The following is a 17,303-nucleotide window of genomic DNA, read 5'->3' as shown; positions in this document are numbered from 1 at the left end:
AAAATGGAAGTGTAAATCAAATGGCTTGAAGATAAAACGCCCACACTATGTAACAGACAAAAATATGAAAATCAAACACACTCCCACTCGCAGAATACACACCACCGCGCAGCCCGGTCTGCTAGCACCAGACCACGCCACATACCACGTTCGCCGATCTTGATAACAGTCTCCCAAACACCGCCCTCAGCAACAGCATCGGTAACCGATTGCGCCCCAGAATCACCGCTGATCATGTGCTCCGCCTTACGGGTGAGGCGCAGAATCTTGCCGGAGGGCGACTGAATCGCCAGTTTCGCCGCCTTGTCACGCCCAGAACCAGATTTGGTTGATGAGATAGCCGAGGTAGAGGCCGAGAACTCGTTCGAAGCACCCGACACAGTCGACCCGCCCGCTGTGCTGGATACCATGCTCAACGCGCTGGACGGACGGGTAAAAACAGACGATGGCGAGCCGCGGCCATTCGAGGTAGTGTCTTCTTTGCCTGGTGCGGCGGAGTGTTGTCGGACGGCGAAGACGAAGGTATTATTCACTGCGAGGCGGGAGCACTGCGGCTGCATGATGTACAAGTCGTGTCGCTGGGCGTGTGGCGTAGGATGACGGAGGACGAAATCGTAAGGCGGGTTCTCTCCTGTGTGGAGTATTGGCAAGGCCAAGGCGAGTGGGTGTGGGATGTCTCGGCTTGAGTGCATCAGACCCTTTTTGCCTGCGTAGATCTTTAGAACGCCCTGGCCTTCGTCGCCCGGGAGTACAGCCTTGATGGTAATGCGCTTTTGGCCCCTGACCCAATCTGGCTGGACTAGTGCACGTTTGCGCACGATATCTCCGCTTTCGAAGACGTCGCCGTCTGCGTCACGCGCAAACGCTGGGGCTTCGACTTCGGCCGCGCATTCGACATCTGCGGGGACTAGCATGCGTAGCTGCATTACCTGTAGCCCGTCGAGACGGAGCAGACTGGTGTCGTAGTCTGGGATCTGGACATTGAGCTTGAAGAAGGGCGGGCACACAGGCGGCAGGGCGAGCAGGACATCTGGTGAGATTGGGGGGCAGATGTGCTGTTCCTCGGGATAGAGCGGAATGTGAGTGTAGCAGATCTCGAGTGGGCGCGCGAGGAAGTACCAGCTCTCTGCGACGGACGAATTGTTGGTCACGAACCTACTGCGTTGGGGGTTTGTGGGGTTTGCAAGGGCGCAGTCCATGAAGCGCCATTCGCCATCGACCAGAACCGAGTTCCACCAGTGGTTTGGACGGGAGAGGCTGTCGAGATCGAGGACGTCTCCGGGGCTCTTGAGGTATCCTCGGATGACCTCTGTGTGTAGTCCGACTGCTGCGCACATCTCGTGCACCAGTAGTGCGATTTCCTCTGGGGTACCTCGTTTGGCCTGCAAAAGTCTCTTCATGTCGACTTCGAGCCCGTCAACAGGTTCCTCCCATGCGATCTTCTCGCTGACCCACGTGAAGATGGCGCGAAGACGTTGAACATCACTCTTGTAGGGCCGACAAATATAGGCTTGAGCGAGACTCGTGGGATTTGTCAATGGAGGAAGGCTGCTGATGAAGCGCGCACTTTTATCAACAAGGTTGAGATTCGCTGCGTGGAAGTTCGTGGGCTCGGTGAGTGGTTGTCCATCAATGCTCTCGTCACCTTCTGCAGTATCGTACAGCTCTTCAACGGAGTAAATGACAGGGTGGTCCATCATCTGGCACCGTTCGGCGCTTTCGATCCTCTCATTCCGGCTAGGAGATGACGCTCGATTTACATCACGTCGCACCTGAACCCAGTCAATGGTGCTAGGTGTGTGGCCCGCATCGCGAGCATCACGATTTGAGTGGAAGTTGAGAGCCGGCGACACTACGTCTAGACCTCTGTTGCTCTTGGCTGGAGAATGGGCTCTTTCGCCGTGACCAACCGAGATACTGCTCCTTGCACTCGCTGCGCCAGTCTTGGCCGTTTCGAATATCTTTTTGAAAAAGCCAGGCTTCTTGCTCTTCGGCGTAGAAAGACCTCCAAAAACTCCACTATGATCCGTCTGGTCAAGGCCGGCGGATGACCATGGGATTGCTGATGATGCACCCTGGCGAGAAGAGTTATGACTGGAATGGTACGAAACACCAGTAAAGGGTGTCTCTGGGCGCACATCGCTGAATCCGCGAGAACGGACAGTGTCCATGGCAGTGTTCGGTCGCTCGTGCCCACCTCGACGGGCAAAGCTACCCGCACTCGTCGCGCTGAACCCTCCCGCGGAGAAGCCACTCATAACACTTTGATGGGTTTGGTCTGTGCTCGTCGTCATGGCCGTTCCATTGCTTTGCATACCGCTTGAAGAATTCGTGGCACTGGATTTGTTGGTGAAGGATCGGTTGAGAATATCTCCTCGCAGGTCCTGACCAGAGCGTCTTGACCTGAGGGGCGCGTGCTGCCCCGGTATAGAGTTGTTGCGCGGGTGGTATGTGGCATGTTTGGGAGGAGGCGGAGGAGGCGCATCATCGTCGTCCTGGCCAGCTCGTCGATCATCCGCTGACCGGTTCTGATCCTCCAATTGACGCAAGCGGCTTTCCATTCTCTGTACATAATTATTGAGCTGAGGTGGACCATCCATATGGTCATGGCTATAGACGCTATTGCGGTGGACCAGTCCACCTTGCGGCTGCTCTTTATCGCCATCAAAGCCCATTGACGTCAAAGGGCGACGCCTGTTGCCCTGTGGAGTCTTTTCGTGTGAAGTATCAAATGCTTCTGGGGCCCATGGGTTGTTAAACATTGGGGACGGAGACGGCGACTGGGCTTCGCGAGGGAGACCCATGTCCTCCAATGAGGTCATGACATCTTCCATGGCATCTCGAAGCGGCGACGGTGTGTTGCCTTGAAGATCCGACTGGGCTGAGGTTGCAGACACACCAGAGCGTGTTGAGGCTGCAGATGGCGATGGGGTACGATCAAATATCACATAGCGGTCATTCATAACAAGAGGCGTGGGAGATCGTGATGGGCGAGGGGAGTGCGATGGTGGTTGAGGGGATTGGGCACGATGCTGTGATGACTGCATGGGTGGCTGGGGAGAAAGACTTCGTTGCTGAGGGTGCATTGGTGGTTGCGGAGAGCGGGTGTCTGCACGACTGATGGCAACCCTGTGTGGAGGTGGTGGTGGAGGCGGTGGGGAGTCTTCTCGCTCGTCTTGCATGGGTGCTGGAGAAGGCTCACGAGATGGACCTCGGTAAGGGAAACTACTCCCGTGTGGAACTGGTGCAGATGAGTGCTCTTGCATAGGTAATGGCGATGGAGCCCTGTATGATGACATGCTGCCATGCGGCATAGGTGCAGGTGGGTGATCTTGCATGTATAGCTGAGACGGCCCTGGCGAGGGGCCCCGGTACATACTGCCATGTGGAACCACCGCCGACGAATGCTCCTGCATTGGCAACGGAGATGGGCTACGCGATGGAACCCGGTAAGACGAATTGTGCCCACGTGGAACCATCGCAAACGAATGATCCTGCATTTGTAGTGGTGACGGAGCCCGGTAAGATGGGATACTTCCATGTGGCATAGGGGCTGGTGGATGATCCTGCATGTACAACGGAGACGGCTCACGCGATGGTGTATGATATGAGACACTCCCGTGGGGCATGGTCGGGGGCGGGTATTCTTGCATGTTCAAAGGGGACGGCTCACGAGACGATCCCCGGTAAGATGAAAAACTGCCATGTGCTGTAGTCGGCGGGGGATACTCCTGCATTTGCAGTGGAGAGGGCTCCCGAGACGAATGCTGATAAGATGACACACTTCCCCGTGGGACCAGCGCAGACGAGTGCTCATGCATTGGCAAGGGCGATGGGTCGCGAGATACAGGCCGATTAGATGAGACGCTACCCCTCGGCACAATTGCAGATGCACGTTCCTGCGTTTGGAATGGAGACGGCTCGCGCGACGAATGTCGAGAGGATGAGATGCTTCCTCTGGGCAGCATCGACGGCGATCGCTCCGGCTCCACTGACGTGCGAGGAGAGACACCGCGCGACGAAGGTCGGGATGCTGATGATGTGGGTCGAGATAAAGATCCTTGGTTCTTGACCGCCGACGCGTGCGTGCGCAGTGGCTTCGTACTGCGTGGAGCGCTGCCATCTCGGGGTGGTGTTTGGGGAATGGCGGGTGCTGGGCTAGACTCGGTTGCGCGCCGAGCGACCGAAGCTGGCGACACGGCTTCCTTATGCGCCTGAAAGGGTTTCCGCCAAACTGTCTTCTGTTTCTTGGGCGCCGATGTGGGATTGTTGATCGGGTTAGTGCCCGCTAGCACCATTGGACTCGTATCACGGCTAACAGGCACGAAGTCTTCGCCGAGCAGTTCGACGAAGTTGGATGGGAACAGCCCAACAGCACGCCTATCACGGCGCAACCGACCCATCCACCATTGTCCGTCGCCTGCATTCAAGCATTCAATCAGATCTCCCTCTACGAATCCAAGATCCCGTGTTGTCTCTCCACCCCAAGAATATACTGCTCGACACCAGCATGGAAACCGCATTGGCAGCTGAGCCATGGTGCCCACGTAAACACGAGCGCAACCCACGAGATCGAGACAATGAGCTGTTTTGGTATTGGGCGCGGCTCTGGAAAGTTCTTGTTCTGGCGAAGGTAGGAAAGTGATGTATCAGTCGGCGAGGTTGTATTGTTGATTTGGACACCGAATAGCTTGGTCAGATGGGTGACGATATCCGCACGGCCGCAGGGATAGCACTGATCGCTTAATAAATCAGCATTTCCATAATAATAATGAGAATTCAACTGGGCATTTGGAAGGAATTGGCGTATGGAAATTGAGACGCCTGAGATGGGGCCAGCGAAAGGGTTGCTAGGGGCGTGGGGGGTTGAGCAGTTCAGATCGGTGAGGCCTAAGACGACACTTGGGGCGTAAACTCCAGTGGGACTGGGGTTGTTTGTTTGTGACCCCATTGGGACTAGCGGTGGAGGCTTCTCTTATCGATAAGCTTAATCCATATTTCCGGGTTTTGGACCATCACGACTGAATAGTTTCCGAGGCACTTCGAACCTTTGGATACATTTCCTTTACTGCAGACATGTGGTAATTTACCCCCGTCAGTTAGTTCTCCTAACCGAGGTGACAGTAAGTGTCCCATAATTACTGGGAATATGCACCATCATCATGAGATTCTCTGCTTTTCCTGAAGGGTACCCCCGCATACCGCCTTGCGTGTAAACTTGAAGATATCCTCTTGATTGCCCGCTATAAACGAATAGGAACGATGATTGGTGAAACATTGGGAACAATGCCATTTGAATGAAGTGTGATTGGGTGCGAAAAGCGTAGACCTGTTCGCTCATCATTTTTTTTCTGTTCCCCGACCTCGGGATGACTGTTGCAGCTTGCGGAGAGGCGCAGCCGACCCATGGTTCAGCGACGAACAACCCTGGTACCTAGGATAGGTTAAGTATACTTGAGAACAACATCTATATTTTGACCTACGCGATTGACATGTTGAAGTCATGGGTTTACAGTCACGCCTTGCAAGCTTGTCTCAGGCTTGTTATCTCAAAGCTTGGCAACACGCACATCAAATCAAGGAAGGGTGATCGAACGGATTGCTTGCGAGATCATAGATGAGAGGGCACGGCACGGGAATCAATCACCAACAACTTACAACAGATACCTATTCGATGAACTGTTGTCCGAAGTTTACAAATTACGACGCTGTCTGAGTCTCCGATACCTCCGACCTGCCAGGAGTTCCGAGTCAGGACTCAGACTGTCACGTCATGCGATCACATCCATCGCAGACGGCCTCACGGTCTCACCAAAGGGGTTTAGGAAAGAGAGAACATGAGATAGATAGAATAAGACAATCAATGCGCTGGATCAGCTGGTTGCGCCTTGGAAATATTTATAGCGACTCCACTATGAGATTTGAGACGATTAGCTATTCCGTGGCCCCATTTTCGCCAGTTGTCAAAGAATGTCCAGTGACACATAAACAGTTTATGTACATAGTATTACTCCCATATAGTCCGGCGATGTCCCTTAGGGGCCGGGAATACTTTTTAGGTATGTACAACACCCTGGCAGGTACTGACTGCTCAGCATGCCATGATCCTGCATGCTCGCCGTCGTCTACGAAAGTGTACAACGTATGACTAGCGATCACGTTAAGACCCCGTGATGGGTACGAGATCTGTTTTTATTTGCCTTTCCTGACTAAGTTGCCAACCATACCGAATAGGCGAATGAAGATTGCGCGCACTTATTGAGCCAGGTGGAAAGCGCAGACATAACATATTTTCGGCAGAGCGGGAGACATTTCCTCGGTTTACCAGAAGCAGAGAGATAAGGCTAAACAAATTTCATGATCAAGATTTTGCAACAATGCAAACCGTTCGTATCCCCCGAAGCCCCCGTAGGCTACTCCTATTACGTACCGGGAGCTAATATGCTGTTCATTATCTACTAGGACCCGACACTGGACTAAGAGCTGAAATTGATCTCCTCTCCTGCTCTAAGGCATCACCCATTATACTGCGCCCCTATCGCAAAAAGGGTCATGAAGATGGCTCCTTTGAAAGCACTGATGACCTTAGCGGCCAGTGGACTCGCAAAGCTAGCTTGGGCGAAACATGTCAACTTCGACTTGAACCTGACATGGCAAATCGGGGTCCCAGATGGGAACATGTGACAAATGATCTTCATGAACGAGAAATTCCCGGGTCCTAAACTACGATTAAACCAGAATGATGATGTTGAAGTAGGCTTGTTATGCCAACCAACCTACCAACTGCGAAGGACGGATCAGTTGCTTGCTGACTGTGTCTAGTTTGTTGTTCACAGCAGCATGCCGTATAACACTACCGTCCACTTCCACGGAATCGAGCAGCTGAATACACCATGGTCAGACGGAGTTCCCGGTCTCACTCAAAAGCCCATTCAGCCGGGACACAGTTGGACATACCGTTGGACTGCGAGTAGAGACTCAGGGCAATTTTTCCTCCCACTAATGAGAGCAAAATTACAGCTGGGTTGAACTCCGGGTGCATTGCTACCGCTGGTCTACATGAGATTATTGAAGTTGACCCCAATGCCGGCTGGGCCAGCCTGAAGCTCATCAGCGCAGCGTCTCTCAAATCTCTCATGTTTTTGATCGACGAGCACCCGATGTATATTTATGAAGTCGACGGTAGCTCCATGGATTGAGCCTCAGCTTGCTTATATACGCCGTTACCTACAATTTACACCGGCAAACGCTATGCCGCTATGATCAAGCTCGGCAAGCCTTGGAAGGACTACACGATTCGAGATCCAGACACGCAAGGTGATCAAATTATTTCTGGGTTCGCCACGTTGAGATACCAGGACTCTCAGGACACTACGCCATCCCAGCCCTATGTGAACTATGGCGGAAGAAACACGCCCGCTGTATTTACTCCATTGGACGACAAGGGGATCATGCCGCCTTACCTGCGGTGACAATCTCGCAGACTGCTGATCAGCTTGTTAATCTTATGATCGGCCGCATGGGCGCGGGCGCGGCTTACACATGGACTGAAGCCTATGCTGAGCGACCTGAGCTGTTCCACATTAATAGCCCTCCAATGAGAGATATCTTTGTCACCAATGGCCCTAAAGGGTCAATATGGATGATTTGTGCGGTACCAAATTGTTAATCCGGGACCATTTATTTTTCACTGCCACATTGAAACCCACATGGTCAACGGGGATGGCCGTTGCTCTATTCGATGGCATTGACGCATGGCCCCAGGTGCCCGCAGGAGAGGACCAGAGGCCTGGTACGAATATATAAGGTAGCAATAGCAATGGCCAGAGCCAGCCTAGTGTGGTTCTGCGGATGAATCCGTTGGTGGAGAGGACATGTGGCCTTCGGCTCAGAAAGGTGCTCGCTATCTCGTTTCCTTTTTAGGAACAATAGAGCCATGACAATGAGATAGACACTACAGGGGAATTTCCTTGACCAGTGCATTTGGCTTATGGCCACAAATCCCAGTTTGTCATTGGTAGATGCTTGTAGTTTGATATTCTGAGGTCTATGAATGTGCCTGTCCATACATTGTAACTATGATACTGCTGTCTCTCTTCATTCCTTTTATTTTCTTCTCTTCCATGGCTAATATTTTCTATGGTATGCTAGTGGGTCGCGGTTGTTTGCGGCAGATACTCTGCCCATAGTTGGTGTTGACCCACCAGATCGAACCATCGAGAATGGTGTCGATTGTCATAGGCAGATCGCCCGATGGGCCATGAGCCATGTGAGCTGTAGCCGATTTGTCCTATTCATGCGGTGCTGCCCAAGGTACGCCGAAGGCATCGATCGACCGCCGTCTTGGTTAACATTGTTGACTGAGGTACTGTATCTTCCATAGTTACACAGTTGCACAGAAAAGCAAAAGCATGTGCTATCTTCTTCAAGTTATTCCAGGAAGCATCTATTTCCCGAAAATCAAGCTTTACATGCACGTACTAGTATGTTCAGGTGACTTTTGAACTGACTTCGCCTCCGGAGGACTATTGTATTGATCTCCTCTCCCTGTAATCCAACCACTCTTTCAGTAGTGTAACCCCATTTTCAGCTATTCGACTCCACATCTGCCTGGATTCTGTATGTTTACCTCACTGCCTCTTGCACCGCCATTAAGAATCACCAAATCTGGGGTTTCCTGCATAAACAATGCCATCTTATTGGGGCTCAAGCAATCAGATCGCTCCATTTTTAATTTGGGGAGGGACCCCAAAGTTCTGCAGCGAAGATGTCCCCCAAAGGTTTATGGCATGATTAACAAGGCAGACGGGCCTAGATCACTGAGAGCGGGTTAGACCGTTAGTGTTACATTACTCAAATGGGATTGGAGTACAGGGAGGGATGGTCAGTAGGTATAGAGACCGCTATGTATATCGCCAAGATGTCACCTCAAAATCGACCGTAAACCCTATCGGGTTGCGACTGTACCTGAGATGGTGGAATGAGTACTATCCATGCAATGTCTCAGATAACAAGTCTCGACTCTCGAACCCAGTCATGACGTATTGAAAACATTTACGATGATGTCTTCAGATTGCTCAACAGCTCATTACTCAATGTGTAATAGATCTGCATATGCGTCTTCCCGATTGGATTGCTGTTACATTCAGATTAAGCATTCCACATCTTGATAATTCACCACAGAAGGCGATGGCTGAAGATCGTTTTTCACATTTACGCAGTAGAGCGTCTCGTAGACTTTTAAAACTTAAGACAAAGACATATGGCTAAATGATATATGCTTTGCCATGTCTCCAGAATGTTCCTGCAGGCCGCGGGAGTTTGTTCTGTCAGTTTTAGTTTCCGCAAGGGGCCATTCTAGGGCTCCGCCAGACCCACGTGACTGATGGAAGCAGCGGCTGTAACCTTCTGAAAGCAGCCTCAATTTTCGACTTCAATTGCAACTTCGTCTTATGTTTTTACTTTCCTGGATCTTGATTTCTCATTATTACACTGCAACTTCAGAATTATCCGCGGAATTCTGCTCAATACGCCCAACACAACTTCCCAAATTTCGAGTCATTGTTAGTCTAAACCGCAAACAGCACTCGGCACCTGTGAACTACACTCGGGTTGCCGGTCCGTTTACTAGTAGTCTATACGTACGCTTTATGGCCTAATGTTATTCACGCAGCAGTGTTATTTCGTTCTGTCCAATACCTTCAGGCAGACAACCTTGAGCATTATAGGCATCTGTGCTTCACTACCGTAACCGTACCATTGGGCGATTTGAGGTCTTAATATAGTCCATGATACGAGTATGATAAATACTGTACGGTCTTACGATATACCGGAGGATCAGACGCAGATCCTACATTTCCCCATGGTTTCAGCTTAGTGAGTTTCTCGCCACGCGGAGAAAACAGGGAAGAATATTATTCGACTTCCAAAATCGATCCAGTCGAGACGATTCCAGTTAAACCTATTCCCTGTTGCAGTGGCTTTAGACCCACCCGCTGGGGATCATTTTAGCGTACCCTTGTATAAAGTATCGATTTCCGTCGATCAGTGCTAGACTGAGTTCTTCTTTCCCCATATATTTCTGCATCAGCTAATTGGCATCGCGGGTGACTATGGAAGCTCCCGGTCGTTTGTATCTCTTCGGAGATCAGACTGCGGATGTCGACTCGGGCCTCCGCCGTCTATTGCATGCCAAGAATGACTCGCTGCTGGTAGCCTTTTTCCAAAAGTGTTACTATGCTTTGCGCAAGGAAATCACTTCGTTCTCTCCATCGGAGCGGGAGACATTTCCTCGGTTTACCAGCATTGTTGATCTGCTCGCGAGACACCGAGAGTCAGGACCGAACCCTTCCCTGGAGAGTGCATTGACAACAATGTACCAGCTTGGATGTTTCATCCAGTAAGTGAACTCGGAATATTGTATTGTGCAGATGAAGATTCGGGCATGATTTGCTGACCTTGACAGTTATTATGGCGATTTGGGTCATACCTATCCGACGGGTGATGGAAACTGCATCATCGGTCTTTGCACCGGACAACTTGCATCTGCAGCTGTCAGTTCTTCGAAAACTGTCGGGGAGCTCATTTCGGTTGGAGTTCACACGGTGGTTCTTGCTCTCAGGCTTGGAATGTGCGTCTTGAAGGTACAAGAACTTATAGAGCCAAGCAAATCGGCAGCATCAAGCTGGTCTGTGCTAGTTTCAGGCATGCGCGAGACCGAGGCTCAGGAATTGATCGAACAGTATGCAAAGAAAAACGTGAGTGTCTTCCTCGTAAACGAAACAAGATTCAAACTAACGGCCTGCAGGCATTGCCGCGAGCTTCTCGGCCTTATGTCAGCGCTGTCAGTCCCAATGGAATTACTATCAGCGGTCCGCCGACTTCCTTAGATCGTTTTGTGGAGGCAAGTCTCTCAAAGGAGCATAAGCCCATGAAAGTCCCGATTCATGGCCCTTATCATGCCCCGCATCTGTATGACGACAAGGACGTCAGCCGTATTATGGAGTCTTGGCCCGCGGAACAACTTGCGACCTACGTGCCCCAGATCGCCGTGCTTTCATGTGAGACTGGTCAGAGATTTGAGGCTGAGAGCCTTGAGCAACTTCTGAGAGTTTCTCTTGGGGAGATTCTGCAGCGACAGCTTTGCTGGGACAAGGTCATCGAATCGTCTCAGTCGATGTTGGAGCCTGCCACATCATGCACGCTATTCCCAGTTTCCAGCACCGCAACACAGAGTCTCTTTGGCTCATTGAAGAAAGCTGGAGTTGCCAACATTGAAATTAACAGCGCAATCGGCCATGTCGACACAGAGTCTGATGCAGATAACCGAACCGGTCGTGCCGAACGGTCGAAGATCGCAATCATCGGTCTTTCCGGAAGATTCCCGGAGGCTCCTGACACCGAAGCTTTCTGGGATCTCTTGAAGAAGGGTCTGGATGTTCATCGGGAGGTTCCACCAGAGCGATGGGATGTCAAGGCTCACGTCGATATGGAGGGGAAGACCAGAAACACCAGCCAAGTGCAATACGGATGTTGGTACAATGATGCTGGAATGTTTGATCCCCGTTTCTTCAACATGTCTCCCCGGGAGGCACTTCAAGCAGATCCCGCTCAGCGTCTGGCACTCTTGACTGCTTACGAGGCTTTGGAGATGGCAGGCTTCATTCCTAATAGCACACCCTCAACGCAGAAGAACCGAGTTGGCGTTTTCTATGGAATGACCAGTGACGACTACCGTGAAGTCAACAGCGGTCAGGATATCGACACCTACTTCATTCCGGGAGGTAACCGTGCTTTCACTCCCGGCCGCATCAACTATTACTTCAAATTCAGTGGCCCCAGTGTCAGTGTGGATACAGCTTGTTCCTCCAGTCTTGCGGCCATTCATGTTGCTTGCAATTCCCTATGGAGAAATGACTGTGACTCTGCTGTGGCTGGTGGTGTGAACATCCTGACAAACCCCGACAATCATGCTGGTCTTGACCGTGGACACTTCCTCTCAAGGACTGGAAACTGCACCACCTTTGACGATGGAGCTGATGGTTACTGCAGATCGGATGGAATCGGCTCCATTGTTCTGAAGAGACTTGAAGACGCCCAGGCGGATAATGACCCCATCTATGGTATCATCGGAGGAGCTTACACCAACCATTCAGCAGAGGCCGTTTCGATCACCCGGCCCCATGTTGGCGCGCAGTCATTCATCTTTGATAAGCTTCTCAACGAGTCAAACACCGATCCCAAGGAGATTAGCTATATTGAGATGCATGGAACAGGTACCCAGGCAGGCGATGCAGTTGAAATGCAGTCGGTTCTCGAGGTCTTCGCTCCTGACTACCGTCGCGGGCCGAACCAGTCACTTCACCTCGGCTCAGCAAAGGCAAACGTCGGTCACGGAGAGTCTGCCTCTGGTGTTACAGCCTTGATCAAAGTCTTGATGATGATGCGGAAGAACATGATCCCTCCTCATTGCGGTATCAAGACTAAGATCAACCACAACTTCCCGACCGACTTCCCCCAGCGCAACGTCCACATCGCGTCCGAGCCTACCCCCTGGAATAGGCCTAGTGGCGGCAAGAGAAAGACCTTCGTCAACAACTTCTCGGCTGCTGGTGGCAACACTGCGCTGCTGGTCGAGGATGGTCCACTCGATGAGGAGAATTTGGAAGATCCCCGGTCTACACACCCTGTGCTTGTTTCTGCTAGATCTCAATCTGCACTCAAAAACAACATCTCCGCTCTTGTGCAGTACATTGACACAAACAAGAACCTGTTCAATGTGAACGACGCCAGCCTTCTTGCAAATCTGTCTTATACCACCACGGCGAGGCGCCTTCATCACCCCTTTAGGGTCGCTGTCACTGGTTCCACCCTGGATGATGTGAGAAGCGCATTGGCCCCAATCGTCAACCGCGAAAGCATCAGCCCAGCTCCCGCCAACGCACCCGGTATTGGCTTTGCGTTCACCGGGCAGGGTGCCCAGTACGCTGGCATGGGGCGCCAATTGTTTGAGAGCTGCTCGCAGTTCCGCAGCCACATCGAGCACTTTGACTGTCTCGGTCAGAGTCACGGCTTCCCATCCATCGTGCCTCTGATTGATGGTAGCGTTCCGATTGAAGAGCTTAGCCCGGTTGTCACCCAGCTCGGAACCACCTGTGTGCAGATGGCCTTGACCAAGTATTGGACTTCTCTGGGAGTTGTTCCCACTTTTGTTCTCGGTCATAGCCTCGGCGAGTATGCGGCGCTCAATGCTGCTGGTATCTTGTCCACAGGTGATACCATCTATCTTACCGGACGACGGGCTCAACTTCTGACCGAGCAATGCAAGGTTGGAACACATGCTATGCTTGCTGTCAAGTCGTCGGTAGCTCAGGTGAAGCAGTTCCTCGATGATTCTACCGAGGTGGCTTGTATCAACGCTCCCAGCGAGACTGTCATCAGTGGTGCGAGTGAGAAAATCGACGAGCTCGCTCAAACTCTTGCCAACGAAGGCTTCAAAGCCACCAAGCTGAAGGTACCTTTTGCTTTCCACTCTGCGCAAGTTGAGCCTATTCTTGAAGGTCTTGCCGAGATTTCAAAGGGCGTTACTTTCAACAAACCCTCTATTCCCTTCGTGTCTGCCCTTCTTGGGGATGTCATCAAGGAGGATAACTCTGAGGTGCTTGGTCCCGTTTACCTGACTCGCCACTGCCGGGAGACTGTCAACTTCCTGGGTGCTCTGGAAGCCACCCGCCACTCCCACTTGATGAATGACAAGACCCTCTGGGTTGAGGTTGGCTCTCATACCGTCTGCTCTGGGATGGTTAAGTCAACTTTCGGTCCCCAGGCGACGACTGTTGCATCTCTTCGTCGCCAGGAAGACACTTGGAAGGTTCTGTCACTCAGCCTTTCTGCTCTTTACTTGGCTGGAGTTGAGATCCACTGGAAAGAGTACCACCAGGACTTTACTGCTGGACACAAAGTTCTCCCGCTTCCTTCCTACAAGTGGGACCTTAAGAACTATTGGATCCCCTATACCAATAACTTCTGTCTGCTCAAAGGTGCACCTGCGGTACCAGCTGTTGAGGCTGAGCCAGTCTCTGTTTTCTTGTCAACAGCTGCACAGAAAATTTTGGAGACAAGTGGCGACGTCTTGTCGGCAACTGTTATTATCGAGAATGACATTGCTGATCCCGAACTGAACCGTGTCATTGCAGGCCACAAGGTCAATGGTGCCTGTCTTACTCCATCGGTATGTATAACCCTGAGTCTTTTGCATGAGAAACCAATTTGCTAACAATAATTTAGTCTTTGTATGCCGATATTGCCCAGACACTCGGTGAATACCTGGTTCAGAACTACAAGCCCGAGTGGAAAGACCGCGGCTTTGACGTCTGCAATATGGTAGTCCCCAAGCCCCTTATTGCAAAGGGCGGCAAGCAGCTCTTCCGAGTCTCAGCTACTGCGCACTGGTCGGAGGAGAGCGCCCAAGTTCAAGTGTGGTCGGTCACCCCTGAAGGCAAAAAGATCCTTGACCACGCCAACTGCACAATCAAGTTCTTTGACCCCAGCGTTTATGACCTCGAGTGGAAGCGCAGCTCCTATCTCATCAAGCGAAGCATTGAGCATCTCCAAGAGAGCACAATCTCGGGCCAGGCTCACCGCATGAAGCGAGGAATGGTCTACAAGCTCTTTGCCTCTCTGGTGGACTATGACGAGAACTACAAGTCCATTCGCGAAGTCATTCTCGACAGTGATGAGCACGAAGCTACCGCTTTAGTCAAGTTCGAGGCTCCCCCTGGCAACTTCCATCGCAACCCATTCTGGATCGACAGCATCGGCCACTTGTCCGGCTTCATCATGAATGCCAGTGATAACACTGATTCGAAGAACCAAGTGTTTGTCAACCACGGATGGGATTCGATGCGCTGCTTGAAGAAGTTCGATCCCAGCGTCACTTACCGGACCTACGTGAAGATGCAGCCCTGGAAAGACTCCATCTTCGCCGGTGATGTATATATGTTTGATGGCGATGACATTGTGGCCGTGTACGGTGGTGTTAAGGTATGTCGAATGCATTCCAGAATATTTTACCATGATACTAACAATCGCAACACAGTTCCAAGGATTGGCACGCAAGATCCTCGACATGGCTCTTCCTCCCGCTGGAGCTCCCGCTCCCAAGCCGGCTGCCAAACGTACCCCTGCCCCCATTGATGTCCAAAAGGCGAAGACTGGACCTGTCAAGAAGGCCTCCGTTTCGACGAAGTCTCCTAGTTTGGTCTCGCGCGCTCTTGCAATCCTGGCTGAAGAAGTCGGGCTCTCAGCATCTGAGATGACTGATGATCTCAACTTCGCCGATTACGGAGTTGACTCCCTGCTCTCATTGACTGTCACTGGCCGCTACCGTGAAGAAACGGGACTTGACTTCGAGTCCTCTGTCTTTGTTAACCACCCAACCGTCAAAGACTTCAAGCGTCTTTTGGCTCAAATGAGCCCTGCCGATAGCAGCAATGATGAGACTAGCAGTGAGGGCAGCATGTCTTCGGCTGCATCCACGACCGACGTCTCGACTCCAAATTCCAGCGGTCTGCCTACACCTGCGAATGAGAAAGCGATGACACATGGCTCGACAGTGCAAAATGACAGCATGAAGCGGATTGTCTCAATCCTAGCCGAGGAGATCGGCGTTGAGCAACATGAACTCGACGGAAATGCGAACCTTGGTGAGATGGGCCTGGACTCATTGATGTCGCTTACAGTCCTTGGCAAGATCCGCGAGGACTTGGATCTCGATCTCCCAGGAGAATTCTTCATCGAGAATCAAACCCTGGATGATATTGAAGTCACCCTGGATCTGAAGCCCAAGCCCGCCCCCGCGGAGCCCATCAGACTCCCCCAGCAAATCCCAATCCCATCCCCATCCCCGGTGATTGCCCCGAGGACTGCCATTCAGCACCCACCGGCGACCTCAATCCTCCTGCAAGGAAACCCCAAGACAGCAACTCAGAAGCTGTTCTTATTCCCCGATGGTTCCGGATCCGCCACCTCATACGCCACCATCCCCGGTGTCTCTCCCGATGTGTGTGTCTACGGACTAAACTGTCCCTACATGCGCACTCCCGAGAACCTCAAGTTCAGCCTGGACGAGCTCACAGCCCCCTACGTTGCAGAGATCCGACGCCGCCAGCCCACTGGGCCCTACAACTTCGGTGGCTGGTCCGCCGGTGGTATCTGCGCCTACGACGCCGCGCGCCATCTAATCTTCGAGGAGGGCGAACGTGTCGAACGCCTGCTTCTCCTCGACTCACCCTTCCCCATCGGTCTGGAGAAGCTTCCCCCGCGTCTGTATAGCTTCTTCGACACAATCGGTCTATTCGGCGAGGGCAAGGCACCCCCACCAAAATGGCTCCTCCCTCACTTCCTGGCTTTCATCGACTCCTTGGATGCTTACAAGGCGGTTCCTTTCCCCTACATGGATCCCAAGCAAGCTGGAAAGCTCCCCAAGACCTTCTTAGTCTGGGCCAAGGATGGTGTCTGCTCCAAGCCTGGAGATCCTCGTCCTGCACCTGCTGCGGATGGCAGCCCGGACCCCCGTGAGATGCTCTGGTTATTGAACAACCGCACTGATCTCGGCCCCAATGGTTGGGATACTCTTGTTGGACCGAAGCATGTTGGTGGTATTACTGTCATGGAGGGTGCTAATCACTTCACTATGACTCGTGGCGAGAAGGCCAAGGAGTTGGCTGCGTTCATTGCTAATGCTATGGCTTCAGCGTAAATGCACTGCATTTTGGGAGTCCAACTGCGTGGTTGGCTATTTTCAGTTGGTTTTTGTGCTTTTTTGTCATATACCTTCTGTCCTTTGTTTATGTTGCCAACAATATTCTCTCTTTCCCCCTGTATTACTACTTCGGTGCATACGATAGTTCTAATTTTGCGAGTCCATCGGTTGGGCTGTACTCTAATCGCCGAAGGGCTTCAATTAAATTGACATTTTACATATGGAAACGATAATTTTCAGGCTACATTGCATAGAGTACTAAGAGCGCAGCAGCCCGGAGTACTCGGGAGGCATTCTATCTACAACTGAGTAACATGGAAATATAATGACTGTCATTGAATTTGACAAAGAAACCTAGACAAAAGTTCAAATGAAGGGTTGGTTGAAGGGGGAAAACGTTGCATCAGACGCGCGCTCTACTCTGAGACGGACTTCGCTCATGAGTCAATGTGAAATTTGCAATGGAAGAAACGCCAGGGAGATGCAATGTCGTAACGAGTGCATGCATGGAAGAATGAACCCCGTAAGTCGATTGTGAAAT

The 17,303-nt window shown here is 51.7% G+C and overlaps 3 protein-coding genes across 3 annotated transcripts; 2 read left to right on the top strand and 1 right to left on the bottom strand.

Annotated features, from left to right (window-relative positions):
* Positions 1 to 71: 71 nt before the first annotated feature.
* On the bottom strand, positions 72 to 4,538 carry N7515_000992 (putative SH3 domain protein (Cyk3); the record flags this gene model as incomplete). The annotated part of the gene is made up of 1 exon (XM_056661736.1): positions 72 to 4,538. One exon carries the CDS (start codon positions 4,536 to 4,538, stop codon positions 72 to 74), a length of 4,467 nt encoding a protein of 1,488 aa, XP_056526902.1.
* A 2,201-nt stretch (positions 4,539 to 6,739) lies between these two features.
* N7515_000991 (Multicopper oxidase type 2) lies at positions 6,740 to 7,472 on the top strand (the record flags this gene model as incomplete). Its single annotated transcript, XM_056661735.1, has 4 exons — positions 6,740 to 6,753; positions 6,837 to 6,970; positions 7,021 to 7,182; positions 7,207 to 7,472. The coding sequence occupies 4 exons, from the start codon at positions 6,740 to 6,742 to the stop codon at positions 7,470 to 7,472; spliced, it is 576 nt and encodes a 191-aa protein (XP_056526901.1).
* Positions 7,473 to 10,112: 2,640 nt separating this feature from the next.
* pksP (polyketide synthase alb1) lies at positions 10,113 to 16,759 on the top strand (the record flags this gene model as incomplete). The annotated part of the gene is made up of 5 exons (XM_056661734.1): positions 10,113 to 10,399; positions 10,466 to 10,757; positions 10,808 to 14,230; positions 14,287 to 15,042; positions 15,098 to 16,759. 5 exons carry the CDS (start codon positions 10,113 to 10,115, stop codon positions 16,757 to 16,759), a joined length of 6,420 nt encoding a protein of 2,139 aa, XP_056526900.1.
* Between the last annotated feature and the right edge of the window lie 544 nt (positions 16,760 to 17,303).

This window comes from Penicillium bovifimosum (genome assembly GCF_028826915.1).
Source record: "Penicillium bovifimosum strain IBT 22155 chromosome Unknown utg000001l_segment0_segment0, whole genome shotgun sequence".
NCBI classification, from domain to species: domain Eukaryota; kingdom Fungi; phylum Ascomycota; class Eurotiomycetes; order Eurotiales; family Aspergillaceae; genus Penicillium; species Penicillium bovifimosum.
This window is presented reverse-complemented; position numbering and strand designations above follow the sequence as displayed.